General features: G+C 33.9%; 1 protein-coding gene across 2 annotated transcripts in view; it reads right to left on the bottom strand.

Annotated features, from left to right (window-relative positions):
- Positions 1 to 739: 739 nt before the first annotated feature.
- Positions 740 to 22,989, bottom strand: part of LOC106872738 (protein FAM81A) — a 120,232-nt gene continuing 97,982 nt past the window's right edge. For both annotated transcript variants that reach the window (XM_052976000.2, XM_014919821.3), the window contains 2 exons: positions 9,059 to 9,169; positions 740 to 5,023 (listed from right to left, as the gene is read on the bottom strand). In XM_052976000.2, coding sequence (XP_052831960.1) covers positions 4,820 to 5,023; positions 9,059 to 9,169 — 315 coding nt within the window. In that variant the 3' untranslated portion in view covers positions 740 to 4,819. The remainder of the gene's footprint in view (positions 5,024 to 9,058; positions 9,170 to 22,989) is intronic.

The raw sequence follows: 22,989 nt of genomic DNA, 5'->3' as shown, positions 1-22,989 counted from the left end.
TAACCAATCTGAAATGTTTGCATCTCACAGTCTTGGTAGGTGGCTCTGTAAGCTGATTTTAGTGTATTTATATCATTTGTCAACAGTGAGAAATTTTCTCCATGACAAAACACAGTGAATGGGTCTTTTTTTCTTACAGGTTTGAATATGCTGCAAGCATATTTGAACTGGTAATAACCTTACATACTAATGAGTAGTGTCCACACAGACAAAAGGACATAATGAGAGGTACCTATTTACTTTTGAGCTGTCTTTGTATAGGCACATTATAACCAGATGGTTAAAAAGTTCACTTAAGAATTATGAGATCTCAGTTTGACCTCACTGCATGGTGTCATATTTATTATAAAGACTGATGAGAAAATATTAGATCTACATATTGTCTAATTACTATCAGCACATGTTCCACTTTGCACTTAGAAATATTTTCTTGTCATTTGCTAGTTTATATGTCTCTTATATATATAAATATTAACATTTATATTAATGTAATCTGCTTCCTCTCATACTCTCTTTTTCTCTCTGTCTCTCTGCATGTCCCTCTCTCTCTCTCTCTTTCTCAACACACATACATGTCCACACACACACACACACATACATATACACACACACACAAACACATATACACTCACACACATATATGCAATAGAAAGCTGATTGAAAAATGGGAGATATTTTTTTCTGAAGAATTTCTGGAAAAAAAAAATTAATAAAGATAAATGTTAAAGACTGATACGTATTTGTAAAATTAAAATTGCTTTTGTTTTTTGTATTTTTTTTTTTTAGTTTTAGCTTTTATTATTTCAAAACATTCACAAAATATAATATAAACTGAATAATTCAAACTGAAACTCAATTTTACAAAATCTTTTTTTATCTCCATCAAAATTATCAAAATTATAAACTTTGAAAAATATCCAAGTTATAAAACTGGAATATATTGGAAGGATTATAACATATTTCTATGAAGCAAACCACCTTCATAGATCAAAAAATTTAAGTATAAATGTAATAAAATATAGATTATGATTACATTCTGTCATTATATGATTTGTGTAAATTCTCCTTCACAAAACATAGTGAATAGTAAATTTGTCTGTGTAAATTCATCTTTTTCTCATATTTATTATTAACTACAATTTCCAACATTGAGAAATGAATCATAAATTTGTGGTACAATTACTTAAACCAACTCTGGTACATGAATGATAGTTAACCCTGCTTAATAAAATATAAACTCAGAACACACAAGGATGGAACTAAACACTGTTGATAAACAGTCTTACAATCATTTCTTATTTCTTTATTACCCATAAGGGGCTAAACATAGAGGGGACAAACAAGGACAGACAAAGGGATTAAGTTGATTATATTAATCCCAGTGCGTAACTGGTACTTATTTAATCGACCCCGAAAGGATGAAAGGCTAAGTTAACCTCAGCGGAATTTGAACTCAGAATGTAGCGGCAGACGAAATACCACTAAGCATTTCGCCCGGCGTGCTAACGTTTCTGGCAGCTTGCCGTCTTAAAACAGATCAAGATTTAATACGTGGCTTGTAATCATTTCTGTCACCCACTACCACTTATTAATTAATTGAATAGGCACAGGTGTGGCAGAGTAGTAAGAAGTTTGCTTCCTAATCACATGGTTTCAGGTTCAGTCCTGTTGCATGGCACTTGCACTTTAGGCCGGTATCTTCTGCTACAGCCCTGGGCTGACCAAAGCCTTATGAGTGGATTCAGTAAATGGAAGCAAAAGAAGCCTACCTGTCATGTGTGTGTGTGTTACTGTCTCCTTTCCTTGATATTGTGTGATAGTTGTAAACAAGTGTCACCATCACACAAGTGGTGTCCTTCATTTTCAGTCTTCCATGGAAACATGTTTGGTCACAGGGAAATATTTCTTATTTCTTTACTGCCCACAAGGGGCTACACACAGAGGGGACAAACAAGGACAGGCAAATGGATTTATATCGACCCCAATGCATAACTGGTACTTATTTAATCGACCCTGAAAGGATGAAAGGCAAAGTCGAATTTGGCAGAATTTGAACTCAGAACATAGGGGCAAACGAAATACTGCTAAGCATTTCGCCCGGCGTGCTAACGTTTCTGCCAGCTCACCGTCACAGGGAAATATTTCTTTGCTTGAAATGAGGTGAGGGTTGGCAACAGGTAGGGCATCCAGCTGTAAAAAAATATACCTCAACAAATTTCATCTGACTCATGCAGGTATGGAAAAGTGGACGTTAAAATGATGACAATGACGACAACAACAGTACCAATGCGGACATTGATGATGATCTGCTACTAAGATTCATAATATAAGAAGAATGAGATTACATCATAATCTTGTCTTCCCAAGAAGTAGAAGTATTAACAAATGTATGAACACAATTTCAAGCTCAAATTGAAACCAAGATGAAACCTTGATTAATTAAGAATTTGCCGCGAGACACACTTATTACTCATTGGTAATATATATTGACTGAGTGACAATTTTAATAGCTTCTCTATTTAAATTCTACTTTTGAACATTCCTGATATTAACAACCAAAGTATGTTGAGTTATTTTGTGCTTTTTTTTTTTACAAGCCACATATTAAATTTTGATCTGTTTTTAGTAGATGTCAATTCAATTTGAGATTATCTAACATTATCCAAGAAGTAGTATTCATCCTTACCATTTCACCATTATCACGGCTGTCATAACAGCATTATAGGACCCAAAGCAAAGTCCTTGGGTTCTACAGTCACAGCATAGATTAGCATTGGGCCCCTAAGACCCTGAGAGGAATGGCCAGTGTATTCCACACTTTAAGATAAAACTGGTCATTATCACTACTACTTACTTGATTGGTCTAGCTTCTCTGATTTTTTCCATTACTAGCACTCTCAAAATAACTATTGTCATCATCATCATCATCATCAATACAGACTGTTGTCCACATGAAGAGGTCAACTAAATCTTGTAACATTCAACAGCAGGATTCAGTCAAATTAGTCGACCAATCACCTTTGCCCAGACACTCAGTCCTCATTCTTTAATATTTGTTCCTTTAAGGGAAGATCAAATCATGGTAGTTGGAGACATCATACATTGCTACACAATTCCTTGCTGGTTAGCTAACAAACTTAGAATTAAGATATAAAATACAATTCCTCATGTGTGTTGAGCATGTTTGTAACTTTTCTGGAACAAAGTTGCCAACTGGAATGTAAAGTATTGCCCTTTTGTTTTTGTTTTGTTTTGTGTGTCCCCACCACCACCACCACCACCAATTCAGTTCATTAAGCCTTCCATAGATTGTATTTTCCTTCACAGCCCCAAATACTATTTGATAGCAACTTTGGTAAGTTTAGATAATTCTTTACTGAAAGGAACTCATGGCATTGTGAAATGATAAGCGAAAACGCTGGAACCTGCTTAAATAAGTTCATAAATCTGTTATAAATTATTTTTTTTTTTAAATCAAAAACCTTGAACAATACAAACAGACAATAAATAAACCAAAATAGTATATAAATATATATAGCTTTTTCATGTATTTATAAAAGAATGTGTGATTTGAAAGTGACAGAAAACTAAAAATAAATAACAATTTTCAACTCTGTTGAATAATCCATTATTCCACATCAGTGCTTTGGTTACAATTCATTTGGAAGACTGGGTATAGCTGGTCTGTTATAATCTAATTTAAAATGTATTATTTTAGGAAGCAGCTTAACCCAAGCAATATAGCAGTATCAGTGAAAATATATAATGCAGTTATTTTCAATGTTTTGTGAAGGTATAACTGCAATCACCTTTCACAAAGAAAAAAAAGAAAAACAAAACATCTTCATAACATGGTTCTGTTTCTGTCAGCTCTTTGGCAAAATAAAATGTTTAGTGCATCACAGTGTATCATTGATACACTAAATTTGATTTTGACTGGATTTGCATTCAGAAATACGATATATGAAATAAATACTGAGAGGAATGTGTAGCCTAGGCATATTCAGACATAAATGAAACATTTTAATTAATATTTGTATAAATATAGTATATTACATGAACATGAATAAGATAATGAATGAATGTATATAGATGTGTGACAACAAGCACATATCATGGTTACTTTGGAACTTTAGAAGTGATTTAACTCTTTAACATTCAGATTATTCAGCAGTTAAATATGCTTATTTATTCACATTGTTTTGAATTAACCATGCATTATCTCGTTGCTTCAAGATTTTGATGATGTGATTGTTTATTTTTAGGGTAGATGGGAGAGGCCGAATACGGCCAGTTTGAACATAAAACAGGTGAGATATTAGGGCTGGATATGGCTGGCTTAAATGCTAAAGGGTTAAAGACTGCATAGGTCAATACTCTCAATGTTCATAAATACATCTGTGGTTGATAAAATAATTAAAAATGCTTGGTAAAAAAAATATACAATATATATATGAACATGGCTTTATATATTTAAATATTTAAAGTCATGTTCAAATGCACCTCTACTATGGTTTGATTGTCTAGCTTAAAGGAATTAACTTTATTTCTGAATATACATTTATTAATGTATAAGTTCCCATTGTGTATTTTATATACATCTAAAAAACAAGAACACATACCTTTACTATACTGGTACACTGACATATGAAAAATGCAATTTTGTGGGGAAGATAGTCATTTCATTCAACGAAATTTTGAATGAGAAAAGAGCAAAACAGAACAAATTATATTACTGTGTGTTCAGTTTAGTTGCTCACTGTCAGTGTTATAAACTAATAAAATGTGCTGAAATACCATAAAATATATGGCCATGATATCACATAAGAACTACCATTTTCCTTATCTGACTGATTTCTTTACGCAGTAACTGTTCCATAAGCAAGCATTTGCCATCTACTATTTTATCCATGTTGCTAAGTCCTTCATGAACAGCCAGAAATCCACTTCGACACTCTTCTTTCCAATGATCCATGTTTTTCTGAAGTTGCTTATAGACAGTGTTTAATTGATCTTTCATAAACTGAAGAGATATGGACAAAAACAAAATGCTGATTTGATAAGTCCGATTAATATCAAAGTGTGGTTATTTTTTTAAAACATTTTTATATTAACTCTACTTCAAACATGGATTAAACTTGTCAGTTCATAAGTATTATTTAAACATAAATCATTAGCAAACAGCAATTAAGCATGTAGGATAGATTTTGACTAATTAAACTATCAGACTTTATGTCTAATGATTCTAACACGAAAGGTATTTGTGATGAGAACAAAGAGAAGAAATTACAACAGAAATGTAGTATATTGATTATAAATAGTCAGAATTAAACAGTAATTACTAAACTGAGAAAGTAGAAGTTAATAGATAAAATGTTCGAAAATAGGGATAAGAAAACAAGCATTTTCTTAAACATACCAAAGTGTGTATAATACTGTAAAATGTTAAAAAATACTGTAATGTATCCTCACTCTTTAATACAGTGATTTTGATAGCATTTGAAACTCTACTCTATGGATCAGTAGCCCAGCACCTTAACCTCTCAACCACTACAAAATGAGACACTATCAAAATATTACAACGGCTTATTCTGGCAGAAATAGTACAATTTTTAGAAGAATGAATTTTATTTAAAATTCCTTATAGAGAACAAGGATACAACCAAGCACTACTTTGTTCTAATGGCTACTAAAGGCTATGTAGTCTTGTTCTACATGTAAGAAGGAATAATTGGGAAACTCAATATTTTGTAATACTTGAGTGCATAAAAGTGCTGCCGAAACAAAAAACATTGACTAGAAAGCAAAACTTCAAGTATTCTCGCAACATTTGAGAATGAGGTAAAGATTAAGAATTACTCATAAAGAGCACAACATAAATTCTCTGACTTGGTTGAAATTAGATACGCTGATGAAGTGAAATATGTCATAATGACTAAAGTTAGGAAGGGAGCAGAAGTTTAAAAAAAAACTAGAACTTCTGTGAGAAACAACAAATTTCTTGAACTAATGAGATAGCCTCTATGAAAACAGCAGTCAAATATGCCTCAAATTAAACGCTACCAATTTAAAATACATGATGTTTTGAAGTAAAAACATTGAGTATGAACTCAAAGGAAGTGAAATGGTTGAAAAGAAACAAGATGAATGAGTTCCATTGAGTGTGCAATGTTAATCCTCAAGAACGGTTAGGAACAAATAAACCCAAGACTTCTACAGATATATGATGCCGAGTAATAATATCTTCTGAAAATGTGCCATGAATAACCTTGAGGTTCACAAAGGAGACAATACGAGACTAAGGCAACGCAAGAGATGCAATGAAAGCCTGTTCGACTCATACCATATTAAAAACAAACATAGAAACTGAAAGATGATATCCTTTTATAATAATTCCAAATAAAAAACCACATTACTATTTTCTTTTTTTCATTTTTTTTTTTCTCTTTATTTGTGAGCATGGAAAGCTTCAAAAGAAAATCAAGAAAAAAGATTCTGAGAAGAATCTCTCAAAATCTCACTTTACTGCATAAATACATACTGAACTGGAACACTTCGGAAAAAGTAAATATTTGTGATTATTATGCTATAATATTTAAATGATAAGGAATTGGTTTCTATATTTGAAATATAAGTTTGTGCAGTGTTGCAAAACAAATATAAAATGGTAGCAGAAACAGTCTAGTGATGATTGCACCACATAAACTGCCAGATTAAAGAACTGAATTCCAATAAAATGAACAAAGGAAGCAGTTTGTAATGAAAGTACTAGAATAAGTTGTGGTTTTGAAGAAAGAATTATAATATACTTGAAGTAAGAACATATTGGAACTTCTCTAGACACTAGATTACATGGTAATACAACAAATTGGTTGTTTACAATTTTGATTTTATATGAACTAACACATGTATGCATGTGCGCATGCACACACACGCACACACACACACACACACACGGACAGACAGGTGGTGGGTTTATAGTTGCTTGATTTAGTAGCCAAATCTCCATCCAATTGCATCATACTGCCTTGAAAAGAGGACACATTAGATAATGTCATCCTAGACATGCAATGCTCAAGAGGAGAAGGGGATGGTCATGGCTGGAATGTCTTTAATGATTGGCACCATCCATTCATAGTTGACCTGAGATTAAACAACAGTAGTAACAATATTATATATTTATACTATACTTGAAAACACTATAACTTTGCAGTAGACTATGTTGACTGTTACATCACACTATAACAGTGCTCTGCAACCAGTATGCCATGAGACGATGCTAGGTGTGCCACAGTGTAACCAGAATATAATTTTTCCCCTCTATATTTTTAGTTATATTTTTACTTCAGGTGTGCCAACGAAATTTTGATAAGAATACATGTGTACCACAAGTGAAAAGGGGTTGCGGAGCACTGCACTATAATAAACTGCAATAAACTATATTGACTGTTCATCTTATACTATAACATTCTACAGAATAATATAGTACACTATTTTTACTGTTATAGTACACTATAGCACATCTCAACGCATTACAGAACAGTATGTTGACTGTGAAAACTTATATTGTGACACTCTGTTGTATTTAGTAATAAATAAAGAAAGAAATGAATAAAAAAGAAAAGAACTCTAATATTATTATGTGTCACTTCTTATTAACCTAGACAAAAATATTTATAACAGCAATTACAATAACAGCAGCTTTCACCAGTCACGAAACAACATGCAAGTAAACAATATTTCAATTATTAAAAGGTAAAAATACATTTCTCTTATTGTTTCATCATTTGTACATCACTAAGGAAGTTGGCAGTAAAGAATAATAACTGCAAGCCATGATGTACACAACAGTTGAATAATTTTTGAGAAAGAATTGACAAACTATCAACTTCACTCATCTGTCACAACCTATTACTTCAGCCTTATGCAGCAGAGGCTATCAACAACTTTTTTACACTGTTTTCAACTCCAAGCTATCTTTTTGCTTCTTCCCAGTTTGATCCTGGTATCTTTGGCCTTGCAACTTCCTTTCAAATTTTGCTGCACCACGTCATATGTTTTTCTGAAGGAAGGTCTTCCTCTCTCAGGTCTTGTTGGTTGTTGTGAATTATCACCAATGCTTCTATAACTTTACTTTTTCTAAGGTAGGAGTTGTTGGCCTAATATAAACTCCTTTTTACCTCTGGTTAGAGGTTGTCCTGCAACAGGGGCTGGGCCTCTTGGTGGCCATTTGGTTTCTGCCATGGGTGGAAAACAAAAACAACTGGAGAAGCTTTACAAAACAATGGATTACCATCTCAGTTGTTTGTGTTTTTCTCCATGCTACTAGCAGTCCACATTGCTATATTGATATAAGTTGAACAAACCACCTGATAATTTCTTCCAATGTTCAATGAAAACAATTTTCATATATTGAGACTCATGAATACTCCTACCTGGTTAGGCCTGCAGCATCATAACAAAGTGAGACTGCATTGCAATACACAGATGCTTGAATACACAATAATCATAAAATTTTAATGATTATCATGAGAATACAGCAGTGTTGAAGTAATGGAGATGTTGAAACACCAGACAGAATGGATTCTGGTGTTCTAGCTTTATCTACACTGAGTTCAAATTCTGCCAAGGTCAAATTTGCCTTTCATACTTTCAAGGTTGATATAAAAGTATCAATATTCAAGGTGGTGGACTGGTAAAACTACAGGAACATTGGGCCAGATGCTCTCTGTGCTCTAAGTTCAAATCCAGCAATGGTGTTCTTGGGTGGTAGACTTACCGAGTGGTCTGGTTTAACACCACCACCTTCCACCTTGGGTACTCTTTAGCAGAGTCTACTCCATTGCAAGCATCTGAGCATTCAAATATACCTTCCTCCTTCCTTCCATGTCATGAGTCATTCGCACTGCCTTACTTCTAACAAGATGAAAAAAAAAGTATCTATAAGGTTACAAAAGTCACTTCAAGGAGGCAAATAAAGAGAAAAGCACTCATGACAGCCAAACAGAGACCATCAAGGAAATTAATAACATAACTGGATTGAATTTGAATTACCCACATGTTTAAACTCATCCAATGATTTCTCATTAGAGCTTAACTTTTCTTCAAAGTTTTTTAACTGCTGTTCAATCTCTTGCTGTTTTTGAAGCCATTTTTCTTCAATTGTGTACTGGAAAAGACAAAGCAAAAGTGTCAATTACAAGGGGATATTTTAATTATGTAAGATGAACTTATAATGAATATAATAAGTTTAAGATACTGAATTGTTGATCATATGGCCAAGAGTTCAAGTTTTAGAATAATTATGGTTTTGAGTCCCTAGGCAAAATAGTCTATGACCTTGCCACATTTCTACTTTAAATGTTCATGTTTGACTGCCAAATAATATTTTACATCTTGGACATATATTACATACATCACGTATATTACATGCATTAATAAAGAGCTTTTAATTGGTCATTCAATCTGCTAGAAGAAGCAGCAAAGAACATAGCACTAGATACTTCATTTTCTGGCATACAAGTATATATTGCAAATATGTAAACATTGAAACATCATCTCTATCTTTCCAATCCTGCTGCATTTCATATGGGATTTTAGTCCTCCAAAGTTGACTTCATGTATAAGTCAATCTATCTCTTTTGGCTGTAAATTTTAGTTTGAAAAATTCAACTTGTATACAGAAAAACATGATAACCTTAAAATTAAAAATCACAGCCTAAATGCCTTTGACCAGAAGCTTACTCAATCAGGTTTGACTTGAGGTTAAACAACAATATCATACAAAAGAAATCAATTTTATTATTGAAACAAAAAATAACAGGCTGAAATTATATTGGAAAACAGTAAATTAAGATGTTTTTAATTTAATTACTTTTTGAGGTATACTGATGTCATCATGAACTACAGGGCTTCTACTGCTTAGCACTAGCTTTAGAAATGTTAACAGAATCTAAGAAGTAATGTTTGTTGCCATTTCAACATGGCTGTTCCACATGAACTGACGTTACTACCATTTTTCAACCCCAAGAAGACACCTTCTCTAGCTGGTTATTGATGCAATCTGCACCTGATATATATTGCAAGTCAGGGAGCAAACCCCTACCATCTTCCAGTTGCTAGAAGATGGTAGTGGTTTTCTCACTTGCTTGAAATATATATATCAGTTGCAGATCGCAATCAATAACCAGCTAGAGGAGACATCCTCTTGGGGTTAAAGAATGGTGGTAACATCAGTTTGTACAGAATAGCCATGTTGAAGTGGCAACAAACATTACTTCTCAGTGTAATTACTACTTTCATCTTTTATAGAGATTTTCTAACTAGATGAATCTAACATTCCTAGAAAATTTGGTATCTACTGACCATAACTGAGAGGTGCAAAATTAAGAGCCAAGGTCAAATTCACAAAAACACGGTTATATTGAAAACATTCTTTCAACCTATCAGTTAATCCTGTAAGACCAAATTCTCTCAACAACTATGTCTTAACCACTATATCTCCCCAAATCAATGATTCTCTTGTAAGTGTCTATGTACAGTGTGGATTTTAAAAATATAATTTAAGGATTCAGAAAATCCTTCTTAATGCTAAATACTAAAATTATGAGTAACATGTGATTCTTAATTTTGTAAATAACATAACTTCGTTATACACAAAGTGCAGGCATGGCTGTATAGTTAAGTAGTTTGCTTTGCAACCAAGTGGTTTTATGTTCTGACCCTCTGCATAGCACCTTGGGCAAATGTTTCCTAATATAACCCCAGATCAACCAATGCCACATGAGTGAATTTAGTAGACTAAAACTGTAATTAACTAAACATTGTGTTTTTGTGTGAACATGTATGAGTGTTGATATTTTGCATATCACTATTTGAGCAAAGAAGAGACAACAGTGACATTCTTTGTTAACATTATGACTGGTCAATGAAGGTTGATCACAGGAAGAGCACCCAGCCACAGAATCCTGCTTCAAAATCAATTCCTATCCAAGCCATACCAGCTCAGGAAAATGGACATCAAATGAACAAATAAATAAATAAACATGATGAATAAAATAAAATAAGCAATAACTTGCTCTGTTTTTTTTATATCTTTCAACAAGAAAATATAGTTTTGATCATCTTTCTATGGAAAGTGCTAGAGTCATTTTTTAAAAAAAATTTAATCTCTTATGCACTGTGAAGTCAAAAAGATTTAAGATCATTGTCCAAAATGTATATTTGAAAGATAGTTTTGGTGATAAAGATGGTGTAAAAATATTTTAGATAAAAACAAAGTGATACATTTCTTATTGTAATTTAACCATATGAAGTAGTTAGTTTATTCTTTGTGAATAATGAAAGACTTTATCAAGTGAATGTGAAATTTGATGGAATTGTTTCTCTTGAATAGAGGAAATGTCATGTATTACCTATCACGAAGGATTTCCTATAATTAGAGTATCTTAAATAAAAGCTCATATTTCTAATTGGTGAAAGACTGAATGTAGTGTTTTTTCATGCCTTTCTCAAGTGCATTAGTGAGTAACAACTAAATGGTGACTATGGTCTCATATTTCATGTTCAAATCCTTGAAGGCTTTGATAACAACTTTGAGCTCCAATAATCTGGTTGATGTAGTATCACAACATCAAACAGACTATTGTTATACACCACTGGTCACAATGCACTTCCTCACATTGTTGTGGCTTTTGAAATGATGCCACCCTGCTGGCTGGGCAGATAGTCTAACATTTCCCTTGAATGAAATTCCAGTCCATCACAAGGTTACCCATGTAAACCTGGGTGGAATGGAGCAATGCTCAAGAACACAATGCACCACCAGTCTTGAAACCACAATCTTGCAGTCATATGGAGTATTCACTCCATATATATATTATACAGCAATGAAATACCATTGCTAATATGAGAAACCATTATTACTAAGGTAGTACACTGGATTGGTAGACATTCCAAAAACCTGAAACTATAAACCTTAACATTATTATATCTTTACAACCCTGGGTTTATATCTCTCACAGGTGTCTATTTTATCATTCGACCCTTCAGGTGCATATGATAAATACCAGTCATGTACTGAGGTTCAGTCAACAACAGATATCACTTCTCTGCAAAGGTTTGGCTTTGTTCAAAACCAAAAAGAATCATAATCATCCAATGACACTATTATTATTATTAGACAGCGAAAGCTGGCAGGATCGTTATCATGCCGGGCAAAATGCTCAATGGTATTTTGTCTGTCTTCACGTTCAGAGTTCAAATTCTGCCAAGGTCAATTTTGCCTTTCATCCTTTCAGGGTTGATAAATTAAGTACCAGTGAAACATTGGGGTCAATGTAATCGACTCGTCCCTTCCCCACCAAATTTCAGGCTTTGTGCATATAGTAGAAAGGATTATGAGATGCCAAAGGTGTCAGTGATGACAGCAATGGTGGTGGTGGCGGTGGTGGTGGTGAGGGGAGGAGGAGATAAGGTGGAAGAGGAGGAGGAGATAGGGTGGGGGAGCGAGGAGGAGGAGGAGGAGGGAAGACGAGGATGGGAGGGAAGACGAGGATGGGAGGGAAGACGAGGATGGGAGGGAAGACGAGGATGGGAGGGAAGACGAGGATGGGAGGAAGAGGTAAAGGAGAGAAGAAGGCAGAAAAGATGAAGAAAGAGGAGAGAAAGATGAGGAGGGAGCAGGATGGAGAATGAGAAGAATGAGGAGAGGAACAGGATGGAGGAAGAGGAGGTGAACTGGAGGATGAAGAGGAGAATTAGGAGGAAGAGAATAAGGAGGAGAAGGTAGAGGAGGTAGAGACACTGGGGCTGTATTTGATATCCAGCTGTCACTCATAAAAATGAAACATTTATTTTACTTATAACTTAGGCATGCATTGCATTCATACAGGAAATACCACTAATATATACACTTGTGCATACCTAAACATCTATTATAGAAATATAAAGCTGAGTAGGTTAAAACTGCAAAAGCATGTTAACCATCATAAACACTATTGTATGTATATTTATATATATATATATATATATATATATTAGGCACAGGAGTAGCTGTGTGATAAGTAGCTTGCTTACCAACCACATGGTTCCGGGTTCATTCCCACCGTGTGGCACCTTGGGCAAGTGTCTTCTACTATAGCCTCGGGCCAACCAAAGCCTTGTGAGTGGATTTGGTAGACGGAAACTGAAAGAAGCTCGTCGTACGTATGTATGTATATATATATATATATATATATATATATATATATATATATATATATGTATGTGTGTGTATATGTTTGTGAGTCTGTGTTTGTCCCCCCAACAATGCTTGACAACCGATGCTGGTGTGTTTACATCCCCGTAACTTAGCAGTTCAGCAAAAGAGACCGATAGAATACGTACTAGGGTTACAAAGAATAAGTCCTGGGGTTGATTTGCTCAACTAAAGGCGGTGCTCCAGCATGGCTGCAATCAAATGACTGAAACAAGTAAAAGAAGAAAAAACAGAAGAATATATACACACATGCATGTATTTATACACACACATATAATATATATTCATTATTACTGATTTATACTCACTGAATAAAATACGCATCTCTATAAAAATCAGCTCTACTACCTGAGGCATATGATATGACACATGAAATTGCCTTATTCAGTAATGACTTGTACCAGGATAATGATCAATAATTCTTCTACTTTCATAAAACAACCTTTAATGCTTTCCAAAGATTCACGCCTGGCACATAATTTTAAATCAACATATGCATATACAGACGTGACTGCATGGTAAGAAGTTTGTTTTTCCAACCACATAGTTCCAGGTTCAGTCCCACTGCATAGCACCTTGGGCAAGTGTCTTCTCCTATAGCCTTGAGTTGACCAAAGCCTTGTGAGTAGATTTGGTAAACAGAAACTGAAAGAAGCACATCATATATATATATATATATATATATATATATATATATATATATATATATATGTTTGTGTGTGTGTGTGTGTGTGTGTGTATCTATATATATATATATATATGTGTGTGTGTGTGTGTGTATCTATGTATGTGTGTCTGTGTATGTCCCCACCACCACCTCCACTGTTTCGCAACTGGTATTGATGTCTTTCTGTTCATGTAACCTAGTGGTTTGGCAAAAGAGATTGATAGAATAAGTACCAAGCTGAAAGAAAAAAAAACGTGCTGGGGTTAATACATTCAACTATAAATTCTTCCAGGCAGTGCCCCAGCATGGCTGCAGTCTAATGACTGAAACAAGTAAAAGATAAAAGATATGTATGCGTGGGTGTCAGTGTGTGAGTGAGTGTATATAAAAATAGAGAGAAAAATAGAGAGATATGCATTTAGTGTAAACTGTTAAAAAAATAGAGTACTCGATACCATAGTTGAGATTAATATGATGTATTATTTTGGTTGAGTCAGTTTTTTGCTACTCTGAGTTTCACAAGGCTTTGGTCAACTCAAGGTTATAGGAGAAGACACTTGCCCAAGGTGCTATGCAGTGGGACTGAACCTGGAACCATTTGGTTGGAAAAACAAACTTCTTACCATGCAGCCACGTCTGTATATACATATGACGATTTAAAATTATGTGCCAGGTGTGAATTTTTGGAAATAGAGTGCTCGATACCATAGTTGAGATTAATATGATGCATTATTTTGGTTGAGTCAGTTTTTTGCTACTCTGAGTTTCCTCTGTAGGTGCACAAGGTCATCAGGCAAGTTATGCTGAAGCTCAGTGTAGCAAAACCCAAACTAAACCAACATATATATATATATTCTTTTACTTGTTTCAGTCATTTGTCTGTGGCCATGCAGGAGCACCACCTTAAAGGGTTTCTAGTTGAAGAAATCGACCCCAGGACTTATTCTTTGTAAGCCTAGTACTTATTCTATCAGTCTCTTTTGCTGAACTGCTAGGTTACAGGGATGTAAACACACCAGCATCAGTTGTTAAGCGATGGGGGGGGGCGAACACAGACACACACACATGCACACATAAATATATAGATATATACAACAGGCTTCCTTCAGTTTCCGTCTACTCAAATCCACTCACAAGTCTTTAGTCAGTCCTAGGCTATAGTAAAAGACACTTGCCCAAGGTGCCACACAGTGAAACTGAAATTAGAACCATGTAGTTGAGAAGCAAGCTTCTTACCACACAGCCATGCCTGTGTCTAGATATGTGTGTGTGTGTGTGTGTGTGTGTGTGTGTATGTATGTACATAAACTATATATATATACACATACATACAACAGGCTTCTTTCAGTTTCCATCTACCAAATCCTCTCTCAAGGCTTTGGTCGGCTGGGGGTTATAGTAGAAGACACTTGTCCAAGATGCCATGCAGTGGGACTGACCCCACCGCCACCCCAAGTCGTGGTTGGGAAGCAAAATTATTACCACACAGTCACATACATATACGCACATATATTACTTAAGAAAGTCAGTTTGAAATTATTCTTCCAGTAAAAATATTTAACATTTATTGAATTATATCTATTAAATTTCATGTATTACATAAATATTTGTATACTGAACAAGGAATTATGTACATTTTTTATATTTAATAATTAATATTTATAGTTTTAGAGGGTAATGAGATGGCAGAATCATTAGCAGGCAAACAAAATTCTGCCATAGTCAACTTTGCCTTTCATCCTTTTGGGATCGATAAAATAAGTACCATTTGCATACTGGGATCAATATAATCAACTTACCCCCCACCAGCAGCGAAATTGTTGGCCTTATGCCAAAAATTTTAAGCCAAATATTTATAGTTTTAGTCCGGGTATACACTGCCCACTTTTCCGACAAAGAGGGAATATTCTTGATACAACATAAATTATTCCTTAAGTACTCTTTGTTGTTTGTCATTATTTTCTCAACTGTTCTATGACTATAATCATCACAATCAGAACTAAGATTATCCTGACTGACATCATTCAGCTGGAATTTAGATTTAATTAAGAAAAATAGCATATCACAGCTTCATCACTTGATTCTTATCTAAATTAAATGTTTGTGGTTGATAGTTTCAAGTAACACTTTAAAAAGAAGCATATTAAAATTGTTCATGTACTTCTCTTATTTGTTATACAGATATTTCAAAGTATTTTCCCAAATGATTATTAAACAGAAATTTATATAAAATTGGGTTTGGTCCCATTGCAAAGTATCTTGGACAAGTGTCTTCCACTATAGCCCCGGGCCACTGAAAAACCATGTGAGTAGATTTGATAGATGGGGAAACTGAAAGAAGCCTATCATACATGTGTACAGTGTTTATTAAATAATATTTATCTCTCACCAGATGGAATACTCTTTTTGCTGATCTTACCATGAGAGAACAGTACATTATATATATATATATATATATATATATATATATATATATGGAGAGGGAGAGGCTTGTGTCTTCTTGTCATGACATCACTGCATACAAACAGTGACCTTTATTTCCAATTGTCCATGAAAACATGTCTGGCCATGAGGAAATTATTACCTTACTTGGAAACAGGTGAGTGTTGGTGACAGGATGGGCTTCCAGTCATAGAAAATCTGCTTCAGTGAATTCTATTTGACTGACGCAAGCATGGAAAAGTGGATGTTAAAACAATAATGTTGATGATCACAATGATGATGATGACGGCGGTGGCGGTCATGTGATATTATTTAGCAAAAGACAAAGCGCTAAAACTAGGTTACATGAAAACTTATAATGCTACAACAAATACTTGCAGCTGTTTCTAAAGAGATCATGGATAAACTTTAATTAATTATCAATTGTAGAAAGAATGTATTTAAAACAAGCTAAGTGAAACTGAAGAAGGCTTATAAATTCCGAGTAGATATTTTCAAAGGTAAGTTGGTTGGTAAAATGAGAAATTTTGAAATATAATGTTCAAAGACAGGTAACATTTTTGCTTGCCTTCATAGTTTTAACTTATTACCTTACTTGGAAACAGGTGAGTGTTGGTGACAGGATGGGCTTCCAGTCATAGAAAATCTGCTTCAGTGAATTCTATTTGACTGACGCAAGCATGGAAAAGTGGATGTTAAAACAATAATGTAAAAAAAATCTAAAATACCGTATATGATTTAACATCTGTTTTCTAGTCTCATACAGTGTTTGGTTTCTTATATTGATAATTGAATTTGTTCCTATTATTCCTTTTGATACCAATCCACCTCAGGGCACCTCTAGTTCTATGACACAAACTCTCTGTTTTAAAGTGATTTACATTAAGATCTTCACTCAAAATTTTATGTTAATTTATGTTCCAAACTCCACCTCAGTAATGAGAAGGATATTTTACTAAATTCTTCATTATTTTCAAAAGTTATGGTAACATAGGCATAAAAAAAACTAATTATTTAAAGGTCTAAACAGATAAAGCTAATATGTAAAATTGTTGGATGAAAAATATTTCATTGGTATATATTCTTTTATTCTTTTACTTGTGTCAGTCATTGAACTGCAGCCCTGCTAGAGCACTGCCTTGAAGGGTTTAATCAGTCAAATATCCCCATTATTTTAAGTTTGTTGTTTATTCTATCAGCATCTTTTCGCCAGACTGCTAAGATACAGTATGCAAATGAACCAACACTGGTTCTCAAATAGTGAGACACACACACAAACATGCATACACACACATAAGCACATGTACATATATGTGCACAGACACAGATACACATATTCAATAGAATACTACATAGTTTTCACCAACCAAATTCATTTAAAAGGTATTGGTCAGACTGATGCTAATAGTAGAAAGCATTTGTGCAAAGTGCCATGCAAGTGGATTGAACCCAAAACCACACAGTTGAGAAACAAACTTCTAAACAATACAACCATGCATGTGTGTGTGTGAGAGAGAGAGAGAGAGAGAGAGAGAAAGAGATAGAGAGAGAGAGAGAGAGAGAGAGAGAGAGAAAGAGAGAGAGAGAGAGAGAGAGAGAAAGAGAGAGAGTGGTGAACATACACAAATAATTTCCTTTGAAGTAGAAAGCTTACAAACACTAGATATAAGGAATTCTTCCAGTCTGTGTATTTTACAACATTATAATCTTAGGGTGCTCATCTCTTTTCATAACAGTCGAGACATGTCTATGCTAAAGAATGGACTGAATAAGTGGTTTGTTTATTTTATATTCTATATTTTAGATTTTTATTTCCATTGATTTATTTTGGGTATTTTTCATCATTTGCATCGCTGTATTTCAGTGTTGTTATTTGTCAGTGCAATGCTAAAGATAGAATAAGGATATAAAATAATGGGAAACTATAGATGACCTGGTAGTGCTCTCAAACTTAGCCACCTAAAAACATGCAGGTACACAGCAGTTATTGGATCTTGCTAATGTAAGAATGTGCATAATATGTGAAACACTCAGCAATTTCCAGCTGATACTAATGCATGGAAACAATTGTGGTGATTTGGATTAAAGCCTTTCATCCCATCTTGTATTATAATATTTTTGCATGAATTCTATGGATATTAATGAATTTCCACATGTATATCCAGTAAAGGGAAAATACCTGCCATACGATAGCATATGATAGCCAACATCTGTGGAGGAGCTTTGTATAAGGTTATAACGTAGATTATATGATATATATATATATATATATATATATATATATATATATATATATATATACATATATACATAATATATACATATATATGCATAAATGAATATACATGTGCACACATACATACATACATACATCTTACACACACACACACACACTGAGAGAACAAGAGATTACTTCCTGCTTAACTTGAAACAAATGGTTCTTAACTTCTCCAGAAATTCCCGTTAAATTTTGCTAATATTAACTATTTCATGCATCCATTTATCAAATGTCAATAACCATTGGCAAATCTCAACCTCAAACAAACTCTGTGCCCTTTAAAATTTGTGCTGTAAATCAAATGAATAACATTTCATTCCTTATAACTCAAACAGTTCCTTTCTTCCATTACTAAGAGAGAGAACCTAACTTTCAGGTACTATAAAAAAAAAAAAAGCAACTTAAGTTGTTTACAACACCAGAGAAGTAGAATTTAGAAAGCAATTACTGTGATTCACTCTTACTGACCAAAGTTTTTTTTCCCCACCAATGCTATTTTAGCTAACATTAATGTATATAATGTGATATAAAAAATAAAAAAATGATATATATATAAAGAAATAAAGAAATGATATATATATATAAAGAAGTAAACAAATAATATATATATATATATATATATATATATATATATATAGTTCCATTGTCAATCTGGCTAACATGGTATTATATAATTATGGCACCATGACATATGCAGCTTTAAGTAATATTCACTTTTTACCTACTCTTGACACAAATAAAAAGAAGTTTTATGTAACAATACTTATGTAGTCATATTCAGCACAACCCTGAAAGCAATGTATCAACATTCTTTCTTTTATTCCAGGAAAAAAATTTTCTTAAAGTTCAACATATTACCAACATCAAAACGAAATTATGATGATGACATATTTTCTTCTCTTGTCTGCTAGTCAGGTCATATGTTGTCTGCTCTTTCCATTTGGTTCAATTTCTTTCTTTTCTTTTTTTTTTTTCCTCAAACATAGTGGAATTACCTTTTACTTGGTTCAAATCATTGAACTGCAGCCATGCTGGGGCATTGCTTTGAAAGGTTTAGTCAAACAAATTGCATCCCCCCACCTCTCGCCCACCCAACTACTTATTTCTGAGTCTGAATTTATTCTATCAGTCTTTTTTATCAAACCATTCATTTATGAGGATGTAAACAAACCAACGCTAGTCATCAAGCAGTGGACAAAAGATAAACATAATTACAAAGATAGACACGTACACACAACAGGTTTCCATTCAGTTTTCATCTACCAATTCACTCACAAAGCCTACGTTAGTCTGGGACGAAAATAGGTGCCTAAGATGCTGTGCAAAGGGAGCGAACCCAAAACCACATGGCTGCAAAGTAAGTTTCTTAACCACAGGGTCATATTTACACTTACTATTAAGACAAGGACATTATCCAATAATTTTTCTTTTTTTAAGACAATATGATGTGCATATGTGCTTTGAGGGAGCTTTGGTTGCTATTTCAAGCAGGTTAAGCAACCATGTAAAGACTTGGGACTGATAGGATTGACACAAATAGTAAATCTCTTGACTAAATAACTTACAGTATTTTATGGATGCTCTACATGTCACTGAACTTGCTAGAAACAACAGCCATTTCTCCTCTCCTTGATATTACATTTTACTATCTTAGATAATGGACAATCCTGTCATTGATATACAAAAAGACAGGATGGCCGCAACTAGAATGCTCTTTATCATAATTCTGCTCAATCAGGCTGACCTGGGGCTAAACAACTAATAGTATTTATTTCCATCCCCTTTCATTCTGATTTTATCAGGACTGTCTTTGTTCTTCTTCTTTCCAGGAGTCATGTGGTATATCATCTCCCTCTAGCAGCAACCGATTTTCCTTTCTTGCCAATAGCTTCTCTCTCTCTCACTCTCTCTCTCTCTCTCTCTCTCTATCTCTCTCTCTCTCTCTCCCTTTGTGTGTGCGTGTGTGTATGTGTGTGTGCATGCATCTTTAACTATCTACCTATCTTTTTTCATAGTACTGTTTTTTTCTTTATTTTTGACTCCCTATTCTATAAAATATATAACTCTCTCTCTCTTTCTCTCTCTCTCTCTCTCTCTCTCTCTCTCTCTCTCCCCCCCTTTGTGTGTGTGTGTGTGTGTATGTGTGCATGCGTGCATCTTTAACTATCTACCTATCTTTTTTCATAGTACTGTTTTTTCTTTATTTTTCATTCCCTATTCTATAAAACATATAACCCTCTCTATGACTCTCTCTCTCTCTCTCTCTCTCTCTCTCTCTCTCTCCCTTTGTGTGTGTGTGTGTGTATGTGTGTGTGCATGCATCTTTAACTATCTACCTATCTTCTTCCATAGTACTGTTTTTTTCTTTATTTTTCACTCCCTATTCTATAAAATATATAACCCCCTCTCTCTCTCTCTCTCTCTCTCTCTCTCTCTCTCTCTCTCCTTCTCCTGCTGCATTTCTCCTACCAACTGCGCTATTTATTCAGAAATTGTAAAGGTAGAAGAGCATACTCTTCCACTTTTACAATTTCTGAATGCATAGACACTTACACACCCGACATACACGCACACACACACACACACACGACATACACGCACACACACACACACACACGACATACACGCACACACACACACACCCAACGCACACACACACACACACACACACACCTCACTTATACACATCTTATTGTATAATATTGCTGCTGCAGTTGCTGCTGCTGATGATGATGAAGATGAAGAGGAGAAGGAGGTTTCAGATAAAAAAAAATCAATACACATACACACAGATATATATATATATAAATATGAATGTATGCATGTATGTATGTATGTATGTATGTATGTATGTATGTATGCATGCATGTATTATGTATGCATGTATGTATGCATGTATGTATGTATGTATGTATATATGTTTGTATGTTTGTATGTATGTATGTATGTATGTATGCATGCATGCATGCATGTATGTATGTATGTATGTATCTATGCACGTATGTATGTATGTATGTATGTATGCATGTATGTATGTATGTATGTTTGTATGTATGTATGTATGTATGTATGTATATATGTTTGTATGTTTGTATGTATGTATGTATGTATGTATGCATGCATGCATGTATGTATGCATGCATGTATTATGTATGCATGTATGTATGCATGTATGTATGCATGTATGTATGTATGTATGTATATATGTTTGTATGTATGTATGTATGTATGTATGTATGTATGTATGCATGCATGCATGTATGTATGTATGTATGTATGTATGTATGTATGTATGTATGCATGTATGTATGTATGTATGTATGCATGTATGTATGTATGTATGTTTGTATGTATACCAAATAACATATTTGATTTGTGCAAAGGTTTAGCAGGTGTTAAAGATTCGAATGCTTTCTACTCTTGGAGAAGAAAGCCAGCAGCTACAATGCACTTTTGGCTATGAGAAGACTGCAGTTCAATTTGAAAGGTTACTGGAGGGTGTTAGGTCTAGAATTTGCAGGAAATGTGATTGGTATTGGAAAAAAATTTACATTTAAAACATTCTTCTAATATGCAGGAAGGACATGTTACGATAAAGTCAGCATTTATAAGCTTTGCTGCCTATCGGCCATAAAAGTTGTCGAGTAGTATGTAACAAAACGTTAATAGCTGAAACCTCGAGGGGAAATTTTAATCATTTATTTTAGTTTTAGCTCTTTTTTTTTTTTATTATTATATTGTATTCTATGCAATGAAATATTTGGCAATGACAAGTGCATTTGGCAATAAAAAGAAAACTCAATTCTATTTTAAAATATCCTTATAAAGAAAAAAAATAAGAGAAAAACATAAATAAATACCAAGGAAATTTGAATAGACTATTTACTTTAGTTTGTATTTTGCTCATCTGGAACAATGCCAAGTTGGACAAAGTAAACAAGTCTCACCAACAGATTAAAGAGAATTGTTGTTTCAATTGTGTTCAGTATTAATTTGACTCTTAGCATTAAGTATTTTTACTTTTGCCTTTATGCAGTAAATTGTTAAATTTCTAAAATTTAAGCCAAACACTGCCAGCCAACCACATCTTGGTTGCAAACAGAAACCTGCTAGTAATGGTTAGAATAAGCCAATGAGGAATAGAGATTAAATCATTTGCTTAAATACATGCTTAAAACTAAAAAGTAGTAATATCATATATCTGCAATAAATGCTTTTCATCTGGCAGATACGACTGAGAGAGTGAAGGTTTCAAGTTCAGTCCTACTGCTCGTGTCTTCTGTTGCAGCTCTGGGCTAACCAAAGGCTTGTGAATGGATTTGGTAGACAAAAACTAAAAGAAGC

Source organism: Octopus bimaculoides, chromosome 2, assembly GCF_046866305.1.
Source record: "Octopus bimaculoides isolate indiv1 chromosome 2, ASM4686630v1, whole genome shotgun sequence".
NCBI classification, from domain to species: Eukaryota; Metazoa; Mollusca; class Cephalopoda; order Octopoda; family Octopodidae; genus Octopus; species Octopus bimaculoides.
Note: the sequence above shows the minus strand (reverse complement) of the source record. Positions and strands in the feature narration are given on the sequence as shown.